Below are 27,316 nucleotides of genomic sequence, written 5' to 3' on the forward strand. Positions count from 1 at the left end.
TAAGAAAAACATGAAGAAAGATTTAACACTGTTTAAAGAGAGCAAACCCTCCTTCCTTCCCAAATTTTTATTCTGAGCTCTAGATTACCCCTATTTTAGGTTTTTTTAAAAGTTAACGCTTTAGATGAAACATCAGTTGTACATATTGAACCATGATGAGTGATCTACTTTAGGAAATATTCTCTCTTTGCAAAAAACGTGACAGACTAACACTTAACATGAATAGTTCGGAAGTTCTCATTAAATTCTTAAAATCAAGCATCCGATTACTAAGAAAGATCACCATTTACATCTTCCACTAAATAAACTGTATTCCACTTAAAACTGAGTCAGCAGCAACAGAGCTTGTATTTGATGCCCTGATTCAAATTGTTACATACTTGACAAGTGGTCACTGAAATGACATGGTACTGAAAACAGATGTGATTCACCTGTGTTCTATTAACATCCAATGAATGGCAATAACAATTTATGAAGTGAAAATCTTTAATCTGAAGCTTTTTACAGTAGTTTTGTAATTTGTTAAATTAATCCTGATCAGTGTGTAATTTCAGAAGCTAATCTATGAATGTGATAAAATCCATACCTATTTACTGACTGTACTGCAGACCTATTAAGAATTTTGTCTATGCAAGATCTCAAGTTAATTTTTTTTACTTCCAGAAATAAGCAAATCATCGTTAGATGCCAAAATATAAATTAGGAAAAATACTCATGTATTTTTAACTGCAAACCACTTCGATAAAATGACTAAATCTCAAAGTCAGACCTGCTGTTCCTACTCTCCCATGGAGAACTTTGCCAAACATATTTCTAAATAAAGCTAATATAATCACAGTGGTTGCTATGAAAACCCATAATAAGCAAAAGTGCTTAAATGTGAGATCCAACTACACTATTTACAAAGTAAATTTTCTCCTCAACCAGTGACTGACCCATTGCCATGTCTAATAAGAGTCCAATTCAACCAGAAAATAACTAGATCAATCTTAAGACAATAAGAATCTGAGACATTATACCCGTTCAGCCTCCTCATTTGTTTTTTACTCGTTTATTATCTTCTAGTCCTCAATCATTTTCATACCCTATTCCTTCCCCTCCTCGCCTCGTTTCTCTCCATGGGGTTGTATTGACAGGCAAGCACTGTGTTTTTCAACTGAGTTAGATGAACATAACAGAAAAGCATCCCTACAGGTAATTCTATTAATTTCTTTATAAGCTATCATTAGAAGTGGCATCATTAGTTTGAAAGCATGTTTCAGACTTCTAGTAACATTAACATTTTGTATCGACCCACAGAATCCAGATACTTAAACTGAGAGCTCCAGAACAGCATTAAGTTCCTATACTAACAGACCTGAATACTTCACATAGTTTGATTCATGCCTTGTTACTGCTGAACTACGCAATACTGAGTGAAAGACATTTTACCAGAAAATAAAAATGCTAAGAAGGAGTATTTACACTTGTCCCAAATTTCCAGAGATACTAGATAAACAAAAGACAAAATAAATAAATAAATAAATAAAATACACCCTACCCTTCAAGGAACATCCCATTATTTTTGCTTCATCCAATAAAGGATGAATATTACTGTTACAACTATCCTGATTCTTAAACATTCAGCTAGCCATATTTTCACAAAAACAGCTGTTGATTGAGGGGGAGGGGGAATTCTTGGCTGGCTACATATCCACTGGCTAGTGCCATGACATACATCAGACAGCTTCATATTTTAGTTATAGCAGTAATGGAAGGCTCTTGTATCTGCCAGGTCAAATCCAAGCCCATATTTAATAGTAAAACCTTATTTTGTCCTATAACTAAAAACAACCCTTTTGAAAGCCAGGATCACATACTACATGCCATTCTCTGGTTAAGAACTCCCTTTATCTGTTCAGCAAAACAGACCACATTTTGCACATACACTTCAGAATTCTGGCTTGCTCTTTTAATGAGGTAAGAGTGTCACTGATCATGACATTTAGTTCCAGCAAAGGAATCCAAAGAAAGAGAGGCCCCTTTATTTATAGATCAGCATGGCCAGCTTCCCTGAGCCCCCTTCCACTGAGTGCTCTGCCAGGACCTCTCCAGAAGCCACACACAGAGAACTGAAAATCTGCTCCCCTCCTCAGTGACGTATCCAGGGTGTTTTTCACATCAAATAACCCAGCTTTAAGAGGATCAAAAGCCAAACTAGCCCTCTGCATTAAATCAGCTCTTAAGAACTGGAGGCTTTTTAGTTTAAATTAAAGCTGCTTGCCAAAGCGCTTATGTTCTCACTGTAGCAAGAAACAAGAAAAGCTTCTTTTCATTCCAAGATGGCAGCATTTCAGTCTGTGCGAGAGAGACACACACTCCTGGACAAGTAGCAGAGTGTACTGGGTGTTTACTTTTGAGACCGAGTCCATAATCATATTAGGTGTATGAATCCCTGGAAACACTGACCCTTAGCTATAGCCATACTACTGTGCAAATGAGAAGCACTTCAGAATAAATTTTAGTTTAATTATAGCTTCATTTTCACTATAGAACCACCATTTTTGGCCTCAACAACAGGATCAGTCTTTTCCATGAAAGCAGGACTAGTGGATAGGGTGCTGACCACTGATGCAGAAGCCCTGGGTTCAGTTTCCAGTTTAGCCATGTACTTCCTGTCTAACTTGGGGCTAGTCATTTTAGCTATTTCCCATGCCTCAATTTCCCCTCTGTAAACTGATAATAGCATTTCCCTACCTCAGAGGGATGTTGCAAGGATTAAATCTTATTTTTAACTGTGAAACACTTGGATGCTATGGCACTGAGGACTATATAATTACTTTAACAGAGCTCCCATGTTCTTGGGGTCTTTTATTCTACTTTTTATATACTGTGTCTTCAAATTTTGTAAGCCGCCTCAAATATTTTAAAGAGAAAGGTAGGGTTAAATAAAAAAATAAGACACATCAGCAACAGTTTCTGCTACTTCCTGGGCAGAAGCAAGAGTCCCAAACTCTGCACCAGAAGCAAACAGCAAATGCCTGTCTACCCTGTTCCCTTGGTAAGTTAGCCTGTAAGCTTCAAAGGATTTTAGTTATTCATTCAAGTTAGTTAGTTATGGTACACAGACACATAATACAACAAATGGGAGCTGAACTGAACCTCCTAAGCCACAGCAGAATTGAGCCAAATTATTTAAAACTCCAAATTCTGGTTATATGAATAAGTTTTACAAAAGAGAAATCTGACATTAAAATGGATTTTTTTTCTGACGGGCCAGAGGAGGTCTTACTTCTGTTAAACATTCTAAAAGAAGTTAAGTGTTTTCTGAGTGCATGGGACTCAGAAGTGACCTTGACCTGTCTTGATTTACGGTCCCAAACTGTGTGAAATTCAAAATTTTAGACATCTCATTTACCGTGCGCCATTTATGACAAATTAATAGTAATAATAAAGGCTACATATATATTTTTATTTATTTATTTAAGGGACCCATGTTGGCTATGTGCCAGTATCTCAGCTAAAAAACTTACAATCTTCTCTGCAAAATATCGGGCAACAGCTGATTTGCTAACAGAACTGCTCTGATTCAGAGGGTCACCCACTTGAAAAAAACCACAGAGGCACTTTGTAGGATGCTTTCCCACAGGAAGGGATATACATTGAAATAAAATACATATTCCAAAGGTAAAAAGCTACCCCATCTTGCTTAAATCAGGAAGTAAAATGTTGTTTGCAGAACTGTGCAGAAAACTAGTATGAAAACTGTCAAGATTCTAAAAAGCAAAGCCCTGCCCCGTGTGAACAGAATTCCTTTATGAACACACACAACTACCCCCACCCAAATACCAAAATAGCCAGAAAGTCACTAACATGAACAAAACTTATTGCCACAACACAAACTTTCAGACTACCCCTTAACGGGCAGACATTTTTACAAATCATAAAAGCTACCATTTATTTTATGAATACACAGCTGGTTGCACTGGAATATGAAATTTAACTGGACTTCCAAAGGGAACCTTTCCATAACCTTCAATAGGAAATTCCCCAAACTCAGAATCAATGCTTATGAATTTTTACTGGATTGTTACTACCCTAGTATCAGCAGAAACTTCATAGCCAAGCAGAGGGAAAATAAAAGTGCTAAAATCTACTCATAAGAATTTGGTTTAACATAAATCACACCATTGCAAAAGATCAGGTAACACACACTGGCCAGCATTTGGACTTTTTCTGCTTACACTAGTCCATGCTTAAGAAACTGCTTCAAAGGGAAAGAGTGCGCTTAAATCACTAGAACACTCTTGAGTATTATGCATTTGCAATCAAATCTCAGAGAAGACTTTTATAAACAGTTTTGTTGCAAGTTAAGTAGTTTCCATAAAATTATTCCAACAGCAAAAGCTGAACATATGCAGAAACATTCAAAAAGCATTTTTTTAAAGATTTTGCAATATGAGAATAAAACCTACTTAGTGAATTGATAGTCAATGCCCCTCCTTCCACATATTCAAATAGAATTAGAACACGATGAATGAATTCAAAGCAGCATGCAAAAGGTATTTCTGATTACAACAAATTACCATTTTGGGAGTGAAGTTATTCTATGGAAAAAATGACTTCAGTGCAAGTTCCACTCTGTTGTTTGTGTTTTACTGAATTACCCATTATTTCACTGCTGTGTTTTCCCCCCAAACTCAGCTTTTCGCAATCTTGCACAGAACGTTGCAGATTCAAGTTTTCTACTAACATACAGATACAGCATCCAACTGTTGATACAATAGGTAAAGCAACTTCCTTTTAAAAAAGCATTCAGGCTGCAGATGCAAGTCAAAGTTCTTCCATATGCATGTATTTTGATATAATGTATTTACACCTCTGTATTTTTTTCCCCAACAACCACAGGCACAAGAAGCATACTGGATTTTTTTAAGTATCTGTCGAAGCGCTGAGTGCTTAGCTCCTTTGAGAGGCTGGCCACTTTTTAGGTGCCTAAATAAGGTATTTAGGGGCCCAATTTTAGGACCACATGTGTAGTGTTGTCCTTACTGTATTAAGTTATTCAATGGCAAAAACCTTCTTTAGTGCTGAGTTATGGTTTCCTAGTGACAGCTCACATCCTTCCAAGATGTCAAGTTCAACAGACATAAAACTTCAGAAAACAGAGTTAAGGAACAGTCTACGTAAGCATGACTCTGTCCTGCAGAGCAGGGAATTATCCACATATACTGCAGCTGCATTCAGTGACATGTGTAGCTAGTTGCACTAAATGGTTTGAATGATGGAAACAGTCGCTAGAGCAGGCAGGGGAAGGTGTGTTGTGAGCTGAGGAGACAGGGCCATAGGCAAAGTCTGAGTTCTATATTTGGAGGGGCAAGGGGCTTAATACTATTAATAAGTATAGCTTTAACTCCATGATTCTCCAGCTGTTTATCATTGTGGCTAGGCTGCAAGATGAGAACAATAGGGAGTAACCCCCCGTCCTTCCTCAATGTCCACTGTCCCCACAAAGAATGGGACCAGGAACAGAGCAGTAGGCCGGGCAGAGAGACACTGGATCCTGCAGTGGTGCCAGGCAGCCATTGCCCAACACCCTTTGTGTCCTGCTGCCGAGCAATTCCCTCCCCATTCCCATTGCCTCTGGTGATCCATGCCACCCAGGCGAGCACCGTACATGGTGCCGTGCACAAGCCCTCCAAAGGAGACGTGTCAATAAGCAGGTCTTGTTTGAACACGTTGGGGAGCAAGGGAAAGCTGTTCTCAACTCTTCACTTTCACTTTCCACTGTGACTCTGGTGCCAACAGTACCTCTGTGTTTTATCTGTAGCTGCCTTGACTGGTCCCCTCTCCACACCCATGGAACACCCGAGCCAGACATGGAGGGAAAAACGAGGGGTCATGTTCAGTGAGACCCGTTAAGGCAAGGCTGCAGCAGACTAGGGATGTAAAAAGTAGTTTACAGAGGTGACTGCGTAATAGCTAAAAATCTTAGCAGCTACACACGCGTTGCTTGCCTTAATACTGCAAAGCCAGTAGCGAGGCCTCCATAGGAGCAGGGCCACCAGCCCCCGACAGCTCCGTTCCCAAGGAGGCTTCCCCGTCGAGCAAACCACCTTCCCGGGAGTGGGGCCGGCAGGGGTGGATTTACAATGAAACATACCATGCCCTGGCACAGGGGCCTCCCACATTGACATGGGGCCACCAGAGCCGGGAAGTCCAGCACCAGCATCTCCACCCCCCAGTGCAGGGGGCGGCTGCTCTGTGGGTTGGTCAGTCCCACTGCAGAGAGGTCTGTGGAGGGGGCAGGAGAGCAGGAAGGCTCGTCTGCAGGCTCAGGAGAGCCGGCAGGAGGAGGTGAGCAGTGTGAATACAGGCTGGAAGGCTTCAGAGGAGCATGGGGCAGCTGCACAGCCGGCTGGAGAAAAGCGGCGCTTCGGAGCTGGAAATCGCCGCTTCTCTCCAGCCGAGAACTCCATTCAGGAGGACTGAGCAAAACACTTTACAATAGTCAGCTAATGGTACAGACAGTATTTGGAAAGGTCATGAAGGGGTCCACTGAGACCCGCAGCAATTTTCAAGTGGTCCACAAAGAAAAAGTTAGACTATAAAAACAATCAAAGGTCCCTCACTTTATTTTCCTTTACTTCTTATTCCTTATAATATAGGAAAAGTATGAAGAAAAAAGAATGAAAAATGGGAGGGGCAGGACGAGTGAATGTTCTCCCCAGGGGGCCCCACAAAAATGAAGCGGAGCATAGGGCCCCACTAACTCTAAACCCTCCATTGGCTGCCGGCTCCACTCCTGCAGGGGCAGGAAAGCTACATTATAGGCTCTGAAGGCAGCTCCCCAGGGGCAGGAGCCACAGCGTGTAACCTGTGGAGCAGAGGGCTGGGCCAGGCCCAGCCAACCACAAACAGAGACTGTTCTGGCCAGAGGACTGGAGCAGCCCTTGTCTGCAGTGGGCCCCACAGACCTGGAGCAGCCCAGGGAGGGTGGGGAGATGCTCCAGTCCCTCCCGGTTAAACCTTTACATCCCTATAGCAGAGCATGAGCAAAGGGCCAGAGGGTGAATATCGCAGACAGCCTGGGGAAGGGGTGAGCGGACAAAGGCCCAGGAGTCCCAGTAGCACAGAGAGAAATATACCAGGACACAACAGGCAGCTCTAAGAGAAAACACAGATTCTGCAGACACTTGGGACCTCCAGATTCAACAATCCTGAGCTTGACTCCCACTGCAGTCCTTACATCCCCCACCCTCCTCAGCATTCCACACGGCCTCAGAGCCTGCACATCCACCCCGCCACTCCATGCCAGGAGAAAGCACAGGACAGCGACTGCACCGCATGCATACACCTGCAACAGCCACGGCTGCGTATGTACAACTGTAATCGACATGAATGTTCTGTCCCCTTGTTAACTTCCATTTCATTCCTTTATTACTGTTTCATGCATTTGCTTTTAAGTTGCACAGAATCTTTGCACTGGTTTTATTAGCCAAAATTCTACTGTTTGGAAAATAATTCATCTTAATTTGTTCCCAACATTTGCTGCAAAATGCCTGGGGCAATGAAAGCACCCACTTCAGTACTTGTTACTGTGCAGTGTGGTAACTCACGGTATTAATGAGAGTAATAATCATAAATGGACATCAGGTGCATTGACAGTGTTTTGTTAATACAGGTACTCTTAGCACCACACAGTTAACAGGCACCAAAACAATAGGGCCAGTTAGAGCAGAATACACCGCAACATTACTGCGGTTCGCTGGTACAGTGCTCTTGCAAAGCCTCCCTTAGCTGTGTCACTCTGTGTTGAACTGTTCTAATAGTCCTTGCCTCTTGTTCAAACTCCACCATTAGCCATTATCTCTTCCCTAGATCGCAGGGGTAAGTTCTCCCACTTTGCGTCACAGATATTATGCGGGGCACAGCAAGCAGCTATAACCATGAGGATTTTTCTTCACTCTGATCCAAATTTGTAAGTATACACCGTCAGCATCCCTTCAATCTACCAAAAACACATTCAGCTGTCATTCTGAACAGGTAGCTGAGTTTTTCTTCAGTGCTGTTGAGGTGACGAGTATGCAAGTCCCACAAGCCAGGGGATAAAGGACGTAGTTGGTTCCCCCTCTCCATGGCCATTATTGACACTTACCATTGGGAGTGCTGACTCTGTTAATCAGGAAAGAAGGTCCCTGCTTGTATCTTTCTGAACAGTCCTGTGGTCTTAAACTTGCAAGCATCATGCATCAGTGACACATCCCGGGTGATACACCAGCACTTGCATAACCATGGAGAAGTAGCCATTTCTGCCAATGTCCTCTGTGCATGGTGGCCTAGTACTTAAAGAAGCATAATGTGAGCACCATCTATTGTAGCACAGCAGTTCAGGAACCTCACTGCTGCAAATCCATCCACTATGTCCAACACACTGATGAGAATCTCCATCTTACATAGCAGGAGGTGATTAACGGCCCCTCATGGCAATGCATTTTCCAGCTCCAAAATGATTTCCCACTGACCAGTGCCAAACAAATGATGCAAAAAGCGACTGCCCCTCACTTCCCCATTGTCAGTCCAGCTCTCATTCCAGCATCCCTATGCCAGAGGGCTGATACAGCTCCAGAAACGTGGCCTCCCAGATGCAAAAGTTCTGCAGCCACTGTTCACCATCCCAAGCCTACATTACAATGCAATCCCACTAGTCAATGCTTGTTTCTCAGGACCATAAGTGGCAGTCCACCATGTGCTGCTGATCTGTGAATGCCATCAATTCCCTTGCATTGGTTCTCTGTCCCCAGCAATCTGCCCTCCAAGGAACCATCATGTTTTCTGCCAATTCAATTCTTCTTGTGGCTCTGCAAATACCAGAGGACTTTGTAGAAGGGAAGACACACTAGATCAGTGCTTCATTTTGGATTGTAACTAATTTATTACAGTACTACCTAGAGGTTCATGGAGACTAGATCCATCAATAGCTGTTAGCCAGGATGGGTAGGAATGGTGTCCCTAGCCTCTGTTTCTCTGGAAGTGGGAGACAGGGGAGGGATCACGTGATCCCTCCCTCCGGGGTATCTGGTGCTGGCCACTGTCGGCAGACAGGATCCTGGGCTAGATGGACCTTTGGTCTGATTTAGTATGGCTGTTATGTTCTTAGAGGACTCAGCCAATGATCAGGGCTCTAGCACACCATGTACTGTACAAACATTGGTGTGTGCTCTTAGTTCTCTCATCAGCTACAGTATGTAGGTAAAATAAATCATCTTTCGTGTATCTCTTGGCTTCAACCTAAATCCTTAACTATCACAAAGAAAAATTACTCCAAAGCAAAAGAGTCTTGTTACGGCAATGACTAGAACTCAGATTTAGCCTTTAGTCCCATTTACTTCCTGAATCCTGAATGACTGTGGTCCAGTCACTTAATTGGACCTTCTGTTTCCTCCTTTGTAAAGGTTAGGATAATACCCTTTTACCACCCAGGATGATGGCAAGCTTTGTTCAGAAAAAGTAGCGATGAGCACCAGAGACGAGTCCATACATTAAAGAAGGAAAGAACCCCCAGGCTTAGACTTGATCTCATTAGAGCAGGAAAAGAATTAGACCAATGGTGACAGCAGAATACCAGAAGGGAAATTCAGACAGCTGAGAAAGATGAACTACATTTTTATCCTTAAACTTCAGACTTCTCTTAAAAGTTTATCCTTCTTGTAACTCTTAAGTTTCCAGGGGCATGGAGTCTGCCATGTACTTTCTGTTTTGGAAAAGCTGCCCCCAATGCATTTTTTGTGCTCGGAGCTTAAGAGAGAATTTTTACACAAAGGATAAAGTCGTGGCTCCTTGAAGTCAATGGAAACATTTCCAATGGAGTCGGGATTTCATCCAAAGATTTTAGTCAAGACAAAACAGCCTTGTCTCCTTGCCAAGCTGTATTAGTTTTGGAGAGAGTCAGTTTATTGCTGAAAAAGAAATAGTGAAATTACATGAAGATGCACACCAAATAGCTATGCAAATTGGTAGCATATTTCAGTATCACCTTTGTAGTAATAATATTATAATCATAACTGCACCAATCCAGTGTGATTCTCTCAGGGATGCATAACCTAGAGTTATGCCGCAGAATGTGGATACCTAGTATGCAGCTCCTCACATTCATTTTGCTAAACAGAACTCCCCTGCCATCTTTCAACAGTAAATTCTCCATTACCCATAAAAAAAGATTTTCAACAGAGAAGTGAAGCACAGCTGTACATACAGATGTAAGTAGCCTAGGAAACATCAATTTAGAGTTTGTCCACAGCAGGCAATTTACTGGCATTAGTGTCATGTTGACAGTAGCTAAACCGAAGAAACTCCACTGCGATACCTACACAGAGAGTAACCTCGAGATAGCTATGGATAATTATACTGGAACAGTAGAGATGGTATATTTTCCTATACAGACAAGCCTTTAGTCACTGTAAAAAAATGAAGAGTAACTAGGAAATTAAACTGAAGTTTAATACAGAACTCTTTCAAAGCAAGTTACCAACCAGGTTTATGCTACAAAATAAGCAGTAACAGAACATCTGTCATGGCATGGTGTTTAGATAGAAAACCATATTTCTGCCACCCCACTTTGTCATGAAAAAAAAAAGATAGGGGTAAACAAAGACATGCATACCTCGTAGTATTTATTTGCTAGGATCGTTATTTAGGCTGCTAAATAAAGAAAACTATATTCTCCCTTTGACAATGGAGCAGGAGTGTCCACACAAGAAAAGCTGAAGTAATAGCAAGATCTGGGGGTGATCGAATAATGCCAACAGGAGACTTTTCTCCCATCAGCTTAGAGCAGCTACACTGGAGAGTTTACAGAGGTGTACCTGCATCAGTGCAGTGCACCAGTCAGCTCTCTAATGCAGCCATAGCTTAAAGTAGAGGCTTGCATCAAATGGACAGTGCCTATATAATCCTTCTGAGGGCATTCCTAGAGTGCCTGTAATTGATCACACTACCAGCATCTGATTCTCTGTTACAGTGCAAAAGTGCAAAGTGTACCGTTATTTTCGTCGGGGCAAAGTGAACGCAGCGCAACTAATGAGCTATGGCAGACTGTACATTCCCACCACACGGGTATAAATAACTTCAAGGTAGTGCAGAAAATCTGGCCTTCAATGTGCAAGAGTGTGTGATCTACCTGCACCAGAATAAGTGCAAAATTTGATGACAGAAGCTCTGCAATTCCGATGATAATGTTCAGCACATTTGCTGTCGGAAGAGGCAAGTTTTCAAGCCACCCAACTATCCCAGACTTCCATAGGATGGGATCACAGAGCATTTCAAGAGAAGCTGCAGACTCGAGAATGGGAAGTTAGAAGAGAAAACTAATTCCATCTACATCAAATGCCCTTCCCTGGTGAGTAAAAGTGAATGTTTTCGAAAGACCTCTAGCAACAACCTCCAAAGTTTGTGCAGGTTATCGACACTAGCCAGACTGAGGCATTTAGAAGAGATTTGAGGTTAAGACCATTTATTTTTCTCTGCACTTAAATGAAAATTTATTTCCCTCTCTATAAGGGAGGTGACTTTCCTTCCTGTCTGGCATTTGTATACATCAAATCAAGCCCATCTTCACAACAAGCAAGTTTAATATTGGCCACTGTTCAGCAATGGAAACCGAATATCTTGTTAGGTCCACTTTATCTGTTAAACTCTTATAAACCACCTGAGTTAGAGAGTTGTATTCTCATTCCTCCAACATCCAAAAGTTTCCAGCTTTACAAGTCATAGGTATGACTGGCTCTCATCTTCAGATATTATACACTAATGTGTTCCTCCTTTTACCAGTATGCTTAGTTCTCCCTTCATCTCCACCCACCCCAAATTTTCCCTTCACATCTCTGAAGGAAATTGAGCAGTCTTCCAAGTATTCTTCTCTCAAACATGCTCCAACTCCACTCAACTTTTTCTAGTCAACATGGGCCTGGGTCCTAAAGCTCCAAGCTGTCACTTGAAGAGCCGGACTCCCAGTCTCTCCCCAGGGCTGACAGATTGAACACACTGTAAAGGCAGAGCATTCAGGCTGCCCCACTTCATTCACCAGCAACCCATCAGACAGAGATAAGGCTGCCTTCAGAAACTTGCCAAGGGAAAGCTTTCTGGATGAGTGCAGCGCACATAGGCAAAAGAGCTGATGACAAACAATGAAGTCGAATTTTAAGGAGAGGAAAAAACTATTAGGCAGTGTGCTGCCTTTCTTCAGCGCCCCTTCACTGTGTGTCAGGAAAATATTTTGCGTCAGAGAGAAGATGCTTATCCTACCAGGATGCACATGCAGATGTGTTCCTGATTGGGAAGCTGGCTTTGCCTCCAGCAATGCACAGCTATAACCCTAGTTACATTCATTTTATTGAAAACAGACCACCTTATAAATTCAACGACTGGGCTGTAAATGTTATAATTTCGCTCGACACTTCAAAAAAGGCTAATTTCCAAATCTAACACAATAAGAATGTGCTTTCGTTCCAGACTCTGCATGCACACATTCAATAGCACAAGGCAGACTTCTCTGTAGGTGGCCCAAGCTGTCTGCATTATTAATGGTGCCAGCTACCTCAAACAAATGACATTTTGAAACCAAATACGCTGATGGGGGAGGCACGAAGGGGAAGTTTCCACATGGTGACCATAGCTTCAAGGGAGGTCTACCTCCAACACAGAATCGGAAGTCTGAAACAGCTCTACCGCATTACCTCAGGGAGGTATCTGAAAAAGTTATCAGTGGAGTTTGTGATGGGAGGTTTGATGCTTGGTTTATTTTTTTAAAGATGTGTAAGATTTGCTTAGCTAAGAATAAAATGACAATGTATCAAGAATATGGATTCCGCCCTCCCTCGTCCCATCCCTAAGGCAGAAGTCTGAATGAAAAGAGGAGCATTTGTTTGAGGTTCAATGTATTTCATCTCTGACAAGCAGAAGAGAAAGGCAGAGAGGGGAGTTCCAGAGTAAAATGCCCTCCTCCACAGACTGTCTCCTTGCTTTCAGTCCCATTAATCTGGATAAAGGACAGCTAGTTCAAGCTCCTCCCCCTCAGTTGACCGTAAAATCCAGATCGACATTTCCCCCTCCTCTCTAGCAGATGTTGTCTCAGGTGATGATGCACAGAAGAAATACATTCCTGGATGTGCTGGCTGAAGTTCAGTTCATGACTGGACAAAGCGCTGGTGTAGGAAGTAGGAAGCATTTGAGACTGGGTAGAAATCTGTCAGAGCTATTCTGAACTTCGAGAATTTTACTGGACTTACTGCTGCTCTTCAACACGCACATCTCAACACGCTGGTCAGAAATACACGAGAGACTGCAGCTTCCTCATAGACCCAACCATGAGTCAAGGCTGACTACTGCAGAGTGATCTCCCTCCACTTGGCTGCAATCACCATAGGGTAACTGGAGTCTTGACAATTCAAGCAGAATTAAAGGCTCATTTCTTTTCCCAAGGCCTTGCTATGATAATGGAGGCCACCAACGGGCTTACTTTTTTAAATTCCTGCTATTAATGGGAAAGAGCAGAGAATTCGGTTCCACAATGGATATGAACGCTGCTAGTCTTTTAATTGGTGCCCAGAAATTCCAGCAGTGAGCATACAGATCAGAGATGTCAAATCCATTAACCAGGGAGGGAAACATTTAATCTTTTCATTAGGGGGAGGGCGGGAATCCAGGCTGCACAGCTGCTCCCCACCCACACTGCTCTATCCCCAGCAAGTCAGATTGTCTAAATGTCCAGCCAACATCTATGCTTTGCTTTCTTCCCGGAGGTTATAAACAGCATCCCTGCAGTTTCAAATTACCCCAGCTCTTCATCAGCATGTTTGTTTTTAAGGTGAAAGCGTTACAGAGAAAACAAAACCTGGAGGTGGGATTTCCCTATGGCTTCAAGTTCAAAACTCTTTCAGAACCAGAATCACCAAGAGTAATTCAGTCTTTCCTTCATACAACTTGCATTTGATCTTGCCCTCACACAGCAAGTGATCAGACAATGGCCCATGCCTCAGGGCTTAGCTTCAAAAGCCTGGGGACTTACATAACCATTTGCCTTCACCTGCCTGCAGAGATCCTTAGGAAAACCATCACTCAAGTCCATTCTTGACAGGCAGTAGTTCAATACAGTCTTTGGATTGGTTACATACAATCCCACCCCCAATAATACATAAACCATGAACTTAATACAAGGGACTCTAAAGATACTTAACATTAATTTGATAAGACCAAGGATATTGCTGATGACAGCCCTGGGTCTCACACTGTTTCCTTTGGCACCACTCACGGGAAGTGGATCTAAACTTATAACCATCCATATTTCTGTGCCTCCCCCCCCCAGTCCTTCCTCTCTTCTGTTTCTCTCTCTCCCCCACACTCCCGAACTCCCTAGTGACACCTGGCTCTTCACTCAAACCCCCTTTCCTATTCCATCCACTGAAATGGTTACCAAAGAATTGGTGCTTAAGTATCATTTGACTTGACAGCTAACACTAATGAAAAGGGCTGGAGGCAGAAGGACGGCTTCTCTGCTGCACTATTGTTTAAGGCAAACCGAGGCAGGCATGCCTGCATTGGTTAACCTCAGTTCACACATATGTCCATCTTTGCAGCCACGGAAGATAGAAATGTATCACTTATGCAAGTTTTCCTGGAATCACTGGCTTAATTCCAAACCCAAATGACTTGAAATCATGAAAAATCAAGGCAGATATAATGAACTCCATAAAGTTTGTGTGCAGATCTTCCAAACGTTAAACTTAAAAAAAAAAAAAAAAATCTGGTGTCTACATGAGCATTTCTCTAACACCACTTTTCATGGACTAGAGAGGCTTCGGGGTCCCTATCGCTGCTACCTTTCAGAGCGCTAGCTGTCAGATTCTGTATGGCACAGTAGAGCCAGAACATAATGGAGTAGTATTCTGGCTCCCCTTCACCATTTGCCTCGCCCTTGAAGCATGGGGGCAAAGAGGGAGGCTGGTGGGGAGACGCTGTAGTTTAGCACTGCACTAGACAGTTTCGCCTCCCTGTTGTATTTCAGTGGTGCTATGGAAGTAGTTAGTAAAGCATTTAGCGACCCTTCCGGGAAGGAGTAGGCAACAGTTTTTGCAAGGGGGACACTTCACAAATTTGGATAAGTTGCCACGGGCCACACTTTTCTACTATATTAATGAAATTACCTCTCAACCTATTGTAAAATACCCCATTATGTACTTTACTCAAAATAATTACACGTAACAATAATGAATTGAAATTCACAATTATCCAAAGCTTATCTTAGAAGGCAATTTATATTGCAACCATTTTGTGAACACTTGTAAAATGCATAATAGCAACGCTAACGCTTACATTCATTACCAAAACCAAGTGAAAAGAGGAAAGTCTGATGGGCATTAACAAGAAAAGTGAAGTCAGGTCCCATCCTGGGCAAGGGGGAGTGTGCAGCTATGGGACCTCGCAAGGGGTGGGGCCTTACATGCAAGGGGCTGAATTGGGGGCTACCCTTCCCCATCCAGCTCTTGAATACCACCTGGCCTCCAGCCCTTGGCACTCCAGCAGCAATTTTAAGTGCCTGGGGCTCTGGCCATTATTGCTGTCACTGCTATTGCAGTAGCTGGAGTAAGGATGTTATCTACTAATTGGCTAATGGAATAGTCGATACATTTTGCATCAATTATTCAATTAGGCGATAGGGCGCCTCGGCCTTTGAAAGGTAGCAACAGGCCTAGAGCTACCACATGGAGGCAAAAGCATCATGTGGAGCCCGGCAGGGGAGTCCCAAGCTGATCCCAGGCTACACATGGCGCTGCCGCTTTGAAATTTCACGAGGAGCCTGACTCTGGGCTCCCCAGGGCATTTGAAAGCGGCAGCGCCGCATGGAGCTTGGGGTCTGGCTCCAGGCTTCAAGCAGCACTGCTGCTTTGAAATACCCCCTCCACTTCCCCCCTCTTGATGCCTCTTTCTGATAGAGACAGCAAGGGGAGAGAGGGGAGTGACTAGTCGACTATCCTGTCAACTATCCGATAAGCATTTGCTTATCAGATAGTCGACTAGACCTTCACATCCCTAAGCTGGAATCCTTTCCTCAACTGCCAGGAGTCATGGCAGGCCAGTCAGAAACGTCAGATGGGCCAGATACAGCCCACGAGCCATATTTTACCCAGCCATGCCCCAATTTAAATTTCAGACTTTGAGCTGCCAAACTGAGGGCAGAGGTGTCATATGAAGGGTTACAGAGGGCCACTAAAGGGACACCTGTCAGCACTGTCACACTCTACATTCATGCAACTCACAGGGGAAGACAGTTTTCAATGACAGGAAAGTGCACGGATTGCAACTGTCAATAGCTCAATTCCAACCTGCTAAGATACCTAAACAAAAACACCATCAAATTCACTAAGACCTTTAAAGAAAAATTATTCTCCTCAATCCCATATATGTTACTCATTCCATGGTTTGCATCTCAATAGAGGCAGCCAATCCCCTATCAATTCACTGTCTGCATAAGCCACGAGCTCGGGACATGGAGTGCTTAGCTTTGCACATACTCCTTCCTACCTTTAACAGAGAGGTGCTGTGCACAGAGACAACATGTTGTCCCAGCATGCAGTGCTCCTTGATAAAAGTGGAGAGTGGCTCCAATCAAAAGGAGCATTGCAAACTGGGACCTGTTGTCTCAGCAGGTGTTGCTGTGCATCTGTATTAAGGATGATTGCAACTGCCTTCATTTCTGTTTCATTCAAATTTAAAGCAGCAATTAGGCTTCTGCCAAGCTGCCAAAACAGTCCCTCATCTGCCTCTACATCAGACACAAAACTCAGTTTTAGGAACTTGTATTAAAACACCTGAACACGACAGCAGGTTAGGAATTTAATTTTAAAAGAAAACCACCTAACCACCACCACTATTCAGTCCTGATAGAACTGTGTTTTTTGCTGTGGCTCGATACTGTTTCTTTGCAGATTTCACAGCAGAGAAGTTATTCAAGCCCTTTAGGGTTTTTCAACTTGTAGGTCTCTTGGAGGGAACAGCAACAAACCCTCCTTTCAAGTGCTTTTTAACGAGGCCCGGATGGAATCTTGTGCTGAACTGCAGGCCTGGGAAATGGGAGATGTAGCTCAGCAACAGACTCACTGTGTCACCTTGGGCAATTCACTTCCCCATTTGTAAAATTGTGATAATCTTTTCTTTCTTTCACCCTTTGTCCACTTGGTTTATTTAGATTATTCACAGTAAGAGAGAGGCCATGTCCCACAGAGTTCATTTACAGAACCTGCCACCAACAGGACCCTAAATTCAGCTAGGTCGTTAGACGCTACTGTAATACAACTAAAAAAAAAATCCACGTGGAAAAACAGCAATGTAGTGCAAAAAGGTAGACAAATTCCTGGAATAGAGGTTATTGCTCTTTAAGTAGAATGTAGATTTTTATGACCTTGAAGCAGACCTGCCAGTATTTGATTTAAAATAATAATTTACAGATTATATCAATGTTTGTTTTAAAGCACTTTTTATTTTTAGGATTTAATTTTTCACAGTTACAGGAAATTATGGAGGGAACAAACAATGAGTGACAGTGTTTCCTGTAAACTGTGCGTTTGTGTGACCGTTCAGGAGAGATGCAACTGCCAAACAGCTGATTAGCAGAGCGCCCACATCTAGGTTTTGTGTTTCAACTGGTGGTGCACATTCATACATGCCTCTATGTGCACATAAATTTATTCTACACATGGATGGAAAAAATCCACACAAGGATGGAAAAGACTGGAGGAAACATTGGTGACAGACAATGTAATTACAGTAGATACTGAGATTCAAATACCTTAACACAAGTATTACCATTACATTAATATACAAAATAAATATACTTAATAAAAAAATCTCACAAGTCCTCCTTTTTCTTTCTTTGCTTTCGTAAATTTCAATTATTTTTGATGAGGAAATGATCTTTCATTGGTGGGTGGGTGGGTGTGTGTGTGTGTGTGTGTGACTGATATAATCTAATCCTTCCAAGGCTATTGTTATACCTTTGACAAGTTTAATCTTATACATTTATAAATACACCAGTCACTAAGCCACATGCAGACCTCACAAAGTAACACACCCAAAAGGATTGTATTCTCCAAACTTCAGGGATTTGCTGATATCTACAGTAGTGGGGTCTTCTCATGAAACAAGCTAAAACAAGTCTGAATTTTAAAGGCAGAGAAGTTAAAGAAAGGGCAGAAAACTTTTCAAAAAGCTAGAAAGGGGATTTCTGCTGCTGCTCAGGTTGTGCTGCATAGCTATTTAGACATACACATTTCCATAAATATAGCTGTGTGTGAAGTCCCAATCAAAGAGTTCTGGTTCCATAACACTGTCATGATGTAATGATTTAGTATGGTGAAGCAATCAAGTCACCACAGCTGGTGTCATGGTTGCCATTATACCATGAAACACAGTGCTTTTTTAAATGAAAAAAGTTCTCCCACTTGAAATGCTTAAATTTCTTCCATGCTATTCTGTGGCTCCTAAACACAGGCCTGTTTTCTAAGCAGAGCATAACTGATATTTAAGCAATGCAGGAAATAGTGCTATTTTAACTGAAAATAAATCTGTCAGCAAGGAGGCACAGGGAGAGCTGCACTTCAGATTTTTCAGGTTCTTATTAAAAAATATAAATTTAAGTCAATATGTTCACTTTATTTGTAACATCTGTTTGCTATTTCATTATTAATACACGTACAGGAGGCCCCCAATTCAGGCTGGGTTCACTCCTAAAAAACCTTTCAGCTATATTACATTATAATTGGTCTAAATTGCACAGAATAACATGGAAGTATTATTTTAAAAGTCTGTTTGAGAGATAGATTGTGTGCCACACGGTCACAAGCAGAGAGATTTAAAGACTTGCACAGCTTTTGGATCAGGGCAAGTTTAGTTTAGGAAGAAGTTAGTGTATTTTGTATCATATTAAGCAGGGAGGAGTTATGAAAATCCACATTTCTTTTAAAAACTTTACAGACTGCTATGGTCAGGTCACCTCCTGTACTCTCTGCAACCTATGGAAAATCCCATTTGATTTCAGTGGGCTTTGGATTTGATCTATAGTGTACAGGCAGTCCCCGGGTTACGTACAAGATAGGGACTGTAGGTTTGTTCTTAACTTGAATCTGTATCAGAGGGGTAGCCGTGTTAGTCTGAATCTGCAAAAGCGACAAGGAGTCCTGTGGCATTCAGTTAGTCTATAAGGTGCCACAGGACTCCTCGTCGCTTTTGAATCTGTATGTAAGTCGGAACTGGCGTCCAGATTCAGCCGCTGCTGAAACTGATCAGTTTCAACAGCGGCTGAATCTGGACGCCAGTTCTGACTTACATACAGATTCAACTTAAGAACCCCAGGCATCCCCAAGTCAGCTGCTGCTGAAACTGATCAGCGGCTGATTCCAGGAAGCCCGGGGCAGGGGCTTCCTGTAGTCAGCCACTGGTCAGTTTCAGCAGCGGCTGACTTGGGGACGCCTGGGGCAGAGAAGCTGGGGTGCTGCTGGGCTGGTCCAGTAGCGCCGCCGCTCCTCGGCGCTACTGGACCAACCCAGCAGCACCCAAGCTGCTCTGCCCCAGGCGTCCTGATTCAGCCGCTGCTGAATCTGACCAGCAGTGGCTGAATCAGGACACCTGGGGCAGAACAGCTGGGGTGCTGCCCGGTTGGTCCAGTAGCGCCCAGAGCGGCGCTACGGGACCAACTGGCAGCGCCCCAGCTGCTGTACCACAGGTGTCCGGAGCAAAGCCACGGAGCACGGGGGCAGCGGGACAGCCCAGACGCGCCGTGGCTGTCCTGCTGCCCTCGGGCTCCGTGGCTTTGCTCTGCTTTGCTCCCCGTCCCCCTGGTCTGCAGACCAGTGGGACGGGGGGGGGGGGGGGGGGGAGACAAAGCAGAGCCAAGCCGCGGAGGACGCGGGCAGCGGACAGCCCAGACACGTCTACACATGGAAGAAAGCCCTAAATTGAATTAGGTGGTACTCCTCGTGGAAAGAGGTTTACCACTTAATTCAATTTAGGGGCTTTATTCCGGAATCTCGTTTCACTGCCATGTGTAGACATGAGCAGTTACTTCAGGCTAGTGAACCTTAACCTTGAAAATCTGAAGTTAGGAATGAGAAGATTGAACCTCAACGGGCACATAATACTAAGGATTTTTCACCAAAACCCCCAAACTCCTAACTCTCAATCAATTTTGGGACTAGGGGTAAGGAGGAAATTGCTCTGAAGCCTTCACAGATCATGCAAGAAAGACTCCTCTCCCGCTATACACCACAGCCCTCATCAAATACGGTTCTGTAACCATCACCCTTCATCCGAGCCACAACAGATAAACATCTCAATAATCCCCCTGCAGCACAATTGGCAAGAGACATCTCTCCACAGAGACGAACAAATTTGGGATTTCTAGGCTAAGTCATTTGACCAGATGAAAAGTATAAGGTTTCACTTTTGGAAAATGCTACTTCAGCTCCGAATACGACCTACTAAGTTGTTTCTGGAAAGTTTAGAAAAGCCAGTGACTGTGGCCTAAGAATGACATTTGATGTTCCAGGTACATCGACTTCATTTAGGTGAAGACAGGGTATGTGCTGAAGTCAGGTTTAAGGCTAAAGAGAGCAGCATCTTTACATACTTTTCTTTTTGATGAATAAATGCATTTATCCAATACATTAGATAGCTTCAGGAAGGACCCCAACCCCCTACCCTACAGACTGCCTCTATTCAGGCAGATGCTTGAACAAACAGATGACCCTCTCGCTATGCCCTGAAGATCAGACCTGGCTCTGAAAATACAGCAAGCAGCAACAAGATATCTCTCTGCTTCACATGTTGATGTCTGTGTGTCCAGAGGACATCTCTTCTGCATTGAGCACCCTCCCTATCACCAGATTTGCTCTTGCTTTCTTCTTGGCCTACACTGTTACTGAGTGACTAGTAGAGTAGGATGAACTGGGTTAGTACCAGGCTGGCCAGCGTTTCCTGCCAGGTTTCAGTGATGCAGAGGCTTTGTCTGAATTCAGAGTGTCAAAGATACTAGCTTAGCTAGCAACCAACTTTGCATTCATTAGCAAGACCTCTTAAAGCATCTGGCTGTGGATACCGATTTGCTAGATCTGCTGCCTTGTGGGTGTGGGGGAAGTTAAAGGAACTGACCATGCGCCTACTCTTGCGAGACAAAACACCTGAGTGAAAAATAGCTGGCTGATGCTTCACTGGGGCAAGAAAGAGGAGGAAAGGTTAGATGAGCTAGTTCAGACCCCCAACAAAACCATCAATCAAGGGTATTTGCCCTTCACCTGTGAAACAGTACAACCCAAAGATCCACTACAACAGCCATCTCCACCACAAAAGCCAGATAACTATCACCACCACAGGAAGGTCTCTCTGCCCCTGGCTAGTCAGAACACACACATGCTACTCTAAGACGACGTAGCAACCACACTACATATATGTATCAGCAACCTTTGCTTGCTCTACCTATAGTTAATGGTCCAGGCCTGCAGGAAAAGATCAGAAGGAGATCTAGTCTGGCCTTCCCTAGCCTGAGGCAACATACCTGAAAGAAGCCTGACTATCACATAGGAAGCTAAAGAAGAGGAGAGGGAAGGAAGGAAGTAGCAGGGAGAGAAGAAACACCTCCCCGTGTGAGCAGGCCAACACTAGGGCAGTGAGAACTGAGACCAAATGATTATCTTCTTATAACTTTATCACTGTACCTCAGCACCTCGATTGGGATAAGGCAGTGCCTAGAAACGCCTCCTATGTTCACATACTGATACTAACATTGCCTTCCTGTTTAACACCCTGCTAGCTCAAGGAAAGGTGCTCCAACAGCATTTTAAGAGGGAGGTTCTTAACAGGAGATTGGTGAGGATTTAAGAGGAGCAAAGTGCAACAATTTAAATATCAAGTATCACAAGTTAAAATCATTAAACAGAAATTAAATTATATTCTCAAGTAAACCCTGATCTGGCAAGGAGAACTGCATGGTTGATTCCTGCACCCAAGAGCTGACAATTCCCTTCACTCGATCCTAGTCTACAATGGAAAAAATACGTACGTTTCACCCCCAAACAAGATGCTATTTTGCTGTCTCTTGCTCCTCCTCATCCACAACATATACAAAGCACGACATACAGCAATAAAATCCATAAGCACTCACTCGTGAACTCGGTTGTCTCCGTACAAGTCACTTAACCCAAAGCTGACATAATGCCAATGCTCAGGCACATTCAGGGCTGGGTTTCCCAAGTTCCTGTACATGCTGACATAGTCCAGTGGATCTGGTCCCCCCAGCCTGTAAAAAAACAAAAAGAAGTTCCAGTATAATATTGGAGACAGACATTTTTAATTGTTTTACATGCCGTGATAAAGGGACTAATCTCAATATCATTAGTCGCTTAAAAAGATCTACGCAGAAAAATGTGAACTTTTCCATGTATTAGCACAACCACCTTGTTATGGAACATTCAAATGTGATTTTTATTTTAATGGGAGTCTTGAAAGAGTGTATGTCTTATGCTAAATGAATATGAAGTCTGCACAGATGCTTTAGACAAAGGCCTGCTTCAAATCACTGCAAGGGACAAAAATGAAATTAGCATACTCAAATTCCATCTTGAAAAATATGGCCACATTAAATCCAGAGTTTTAAGCATAGGAAAACAGGGTGCATTTGTCTCGTAAGTTGAATGTTTTCAAAATTAAAGCATTAAACACTACCAAAGTTTCCACAAAACATGCAAAAGTGACTGAAAAACTATACTCAAAAAATGGTGACAGCAATACTCAGCCTGCAAACCTTTATCTCAGTTTAGAAACGTGTACTCCCACTTTTTCTAATTTATTCTATTTCTTCAAGTAGAATTAGAAGAGACTGACTTAAGAGAATACTGTATATTTTTGAAAGCAAACACCATGTGAATACTGGCAACAAAAGTCATTCTCTTTGCAAAGCTATATTACTAATGTCTTAGACCAGTGGTTCCCAACCTGCGGTCCACGGACCCCCAGGTACAGTACAGGGTCCGTGGAAAGTTTAGGAAAGGAAAGGTCAAGAAAAGTAAGGATCGGGCCCATTGCGGGACTGGGACTTTCCACCAGGCAATTCTCGCCCGGGGCTCGCCATTCACGACTGGCCGCCCGCACGCTGCCTCCCACCCTCAGGATGGGATCTTGATACCCCTGCGGGTACCATCCGTTCTCCCGCCACCAGCTGCACTGCCGTTGACACGCCAGCCCTCTCCCCCTTCTAGTTCAGCAGTGGGCCCAATCTTGAGTTTTCTTTTCCTTTTATTTTGTTCTCCCCCAAGGCTTCATGCCTGGCAAAGGGCGGAGTGCTGGGGCAGGAGCTGCCTTTGGCCATGAGAGAGCCCCTTCATCCTATTCTCCGTGGATAGGCAGGGGACGGAGGGGGCAGGAGCTGAGGAAGCAGCATGGGCCAAAGGACATGCTGGCCACCGCTTCCCGCCACTCTCCTGGGGGGGTGAGTCTGTAAAATTTTAAGACTGAAAAGGGGGTCGTATGCTCGAGAAGGTTGGGAACCATTGCCTCAGACTATCCATTTAAAATGACTTAAAAACATATCCCACAGCATGAAGTTACCCATGAGAACTGGCTGCATTGTGAGTTCTCAACCTTTTTCTTTCTGAGACCCCCAACATGCTATAAAAACTCCATGGCCCACCTGTACCACAACAGGTTTTCAGGTTTTCTGCATATAAGAGCCAGGAGGCGTGTTAAGGACTAGCAAGCACAGGAACTGCCCAGGGCCTCAGCAAACTACAATGCTCAGGCTTTGGCTTCAGCCCCGAATGGCTCAGGGCCCTGGAATTCAGGCCCACATGGTGAAGCTTTGATTTTCACCCCTGGGCCCCAGCGAGTCTAATGTTGGCCTTGCTTGGTGGACCTCCTGAAACCTGCTCATAGTCCTCCACCTTTCCATGGCCTCATACCCCTGGCAGAGAACCCCTGGCAAAGTGGAACACTACTTACAGTCAGGACATATCAACTAGCAGACTACTTAATACAATAATCCATTTTACATAAAATGGAATGTGCAGACTTTTTTTTTTTTTTTTACACACTGTTGACACTCTGACAAGGTTAGTGGACTCATTAGCAATCTGCAGTCACATCTGGCTGTGCAGAAAGAAAGGTAACTCCACGTCAGTATGAGAAAATGTGCCAAGCTATTTCCCCTGCTATTCGTACTGTCTATACAGACAACAGAAAGGACAGATGAAAACAAGAAGACACAAGATGTCAGCCATGTTTATGGAACATAGCAAGTGGCTGTTTAACTGCTTCCGGTATGACCTGCTTTCTGGTCAAAACAAAAATACTCTATTATGCAAAACAAATGTAAAAAGACCCAAACAAAAAAGCCATGGAACTAAAATGGCTGCACCCCCCACCCTTTTATATGCTGTTTGGTCAGGCCCCGTTGCTATAATTTGTGGCTCCTCAGTGGTATCTCAGGACCCTAGACTTTAACTTCATCAGGACAGAGGCCTGTCTGTATGACACTTAATTCCACTCTTCATGCTACCCAAATAATCCACCAGAACTGCCCATATCTCGCAGAAATCTCTGCACCCTCATTACTTTTTAGCCTTCCAAATACCTCTTCAAATACTATTCTCGGCAGGAGTTCGCTACAATGCGCACTTTGCAACTGCACTGTAATCTTCATTTCTCTGTATAAAGGTTCAGACACAAAATTGTGATAAATGGAAGTGTTTGGAATGTTTTTAGAACAAGTAGAACTTCTGAAAGTTAAATTTTCAGCATGGGATATACATGTTTTATACCATGGTCAACTGGATAGGGGATGTTAGCAATAAGGCTAGTCACAGGGAAAACTATACTTGCACGAAGAATTCCCCACTGAGCTGACCAATGTTAAACTTCCTGTGCTTCTGTCATGGAGGAAGACCTGAGCAAGTGTTCAGCTTTACCCTCCTAATGGATGATTAGTGAAAAGAGGTAACGTGATAATTCCATTTTTAATGAATGTAACAGCACTATTACAAAAATGCCTTGACACAATAAAATGTGACAGGAAACAAAGCGGTGAAAGAACAAGGATGAAACAGCTCAATTCCACAAATTTTGAAAACTTTTCTATCAAAGTAAGGAATATAACAATGCTGGTCTATTGCTTGCAATTTTTTGTCATGAAGGAATTTTACTTCAGGAGCTCTTATTAAGAAAGGTGGTTAAATATAATAATCTGAAGATTACAAAGAAGTTTCCACACACATAGACACAGGAGTGCTTCCAAAAGCTCCAAAAGCTTTCTGAATTAATTTCCAAAAATATACAAATGAAACATGTTAAAAGAATACATGTGATACATGAAATATTTTTCATTCTTCAGTTTTTTTCCCCCTCAAAAGGTATGCAGTTTACTTGGTTTTGCTGCATGTTTACATAGATACTTGCCTTGTTTTGCAAGCCAGAGAACCCTTTTAACACTGCAATATCCTGTAAATCACAACTTTTTTTTTTTTAAGAGACTGGTTACGTATAATTAAAAATGGATTAGAGTTGTATTATTATCCCTGAGGGACTGAGCTCTGTTCAGCTATTTCCTCTTTGAATCTAAACTAGTGATACTCTGGAACTCAGTGGTTCAGGAGCCAAATTATCAATCAACATTACCCAAAAGTGCCACAGTACTGTGAACTGTCTCTCATAAATAAATAACATTTATTATAGTACAAGTCACACAACAAAATGACCAAATTTTATCAACTACAATTGGTTAACAACATCGCAAAAGCATTCTGATTGGTTAATAACTTAGGCTGGTTAATAATTAAATCACACAGTGCTTTAATAGCACGTGCACATTAGAGAGCCACTTGCAGCTCACGAGACTCATTCTGACAATCACTGATCTAAACCATTCTAATTGCTTGCAGCCCGGAAGAATGAGGACAGAAGACAACCACACAGGAAAGTGTGAACAACAATGAATTCAGCAAATATTTTACAAATGTTTAAAGACTCTGATAGACTTTATAACACTATGTCAACACTAGACCTGTTGCTAAAATTTCCTCTGGGTAGCAGCTGCAGTATATACTGACTGTGCTAGACATGCTGCCACTGGTATGACCACCAATTAAAATGCACAGGAGGTAACAATGGTGATAAACATTAGAGCTAAGGCCTAAGATCTGACCACAGAAAAACAGTATTATCCCTACCACTAGCGCCTTTTTCAGGATCTAGGACATGAGTGTACATCTCTCAACCGATTAGCACCGTAGGAGATACTCAGAGCTATTTATTCCTAAAATCCAAAGAGGACTTTATCATAATCATTATAGACCCAATTCTACCTTCATATCACACAAATCTTGTCTCATTCCAGTTGACATGGACATAAACTGTTGACAGAAGAGAAAGCACTTGAATGCCTAAAGGCAGACATCTAAATCTCTATTGCTGTAGCGATTTGATCAACCCACTTTGGTACCAAATCTGTGCAGTGTTAGCCTGCACTCAGACAAAATTCAACCATTTACTTTTCAAGCTTCCCTAGATATTTAGCAATTAGGTCTAGATCCCAGATTTGTATTAGCAGCCAACAAACCAGAAGAATCCGCCTTCCTCATCCAAAAAGCACTGGTCTAGATTCTCACAAGAGCAGTGCATCTTTGCAAGGATGCCTGGATTCATCAGTGACCAGCCCAGGAACAACTACTTTTCTACTTCTGCCTAACCAGAAGCAGACCTGATGAAATTAAAGGGAAAACACCAAAGCATGCAGAGCCTTAACTAAAGTTTTCCAAAGCACCAGAAAAGCTTTTGTGGGGTAAAAAAAAAAAAAAAAAAAAAAAACAACCCCTAATCCTGCACTGGCCAGGATACCCCAATGCTGAGTTTCACCCTGCGGACCTCCAGCTATCCACAGAAAACAGACCGGACTGGGCTCTAGTGGCTCCCAAGGAGGGCAGATACAAATAAAGAGCAAGAGTAGATCTGCCAAATTGATTCCGCTCAGAACAATGTACCTGCCCCCACAGGACCCCCCCATCCTTACCCACAGATGGAGTCAACCCTCCCCACTCAGGGAGCCCCTCCCGGTCCAGGCGAATGCCACAGGGAGCCCCACACAAGAGCCCTTAGCCTGCCCCACACAGGGAGCCCCTCCTTAGCCTACCTCACCAGGAAGCCCCCCCACAGGGACCCTCCCTTAGATCGCCTGCCTCACAGGGAGCCCCCCTCAGAGAGACGCCCCTTAGCCCGTCCCCCCAGGGAGCCCCCCCATAGCTCACCC

At 43.2% G+C, this 27,316-nt stretch overlaps 1 protein-coding gene across 2 annotated transcripts in view; it reads right to left on the bottom strand.

The window, feature by feature from the left end:
* The window catches only part of SUFU (SUFU negative regulator of hedgehog signaling), a 104,838-nt gene that overhangs the window by 76,535 nt on the left and 987 nt on the right, over positions 1–27,316 (bottom strand). For both annotated transcript variants that reach the window (XM_075935577.1, XM_075935576.1), the window contains exon 2: positions 22,187–22,321. In XM_075935577.1, the coding sequence (XP_075791692.1) occupies positions 22,187–22,321 (135 nt within the window). The remainder of the gene's footprint in view (positions 1–22,186; positions 22,322–27,316) is intronic.

This window comes from Pelodiscus sinensis, chromosome 8 (genome assembly GCF_049634645.1).
Source record: "Pelodiscus sinensis isolate JC-2024 chromosome 8, ASM4963464v1, whole genome shotgun sequence".
NCBI classification, from domain to species: domain Eukaryota; kingdom Metazoa; phylum Chordata; order Testudines; family Trionychidae; genus Pelodiscus; species Pelodiscus sinensis.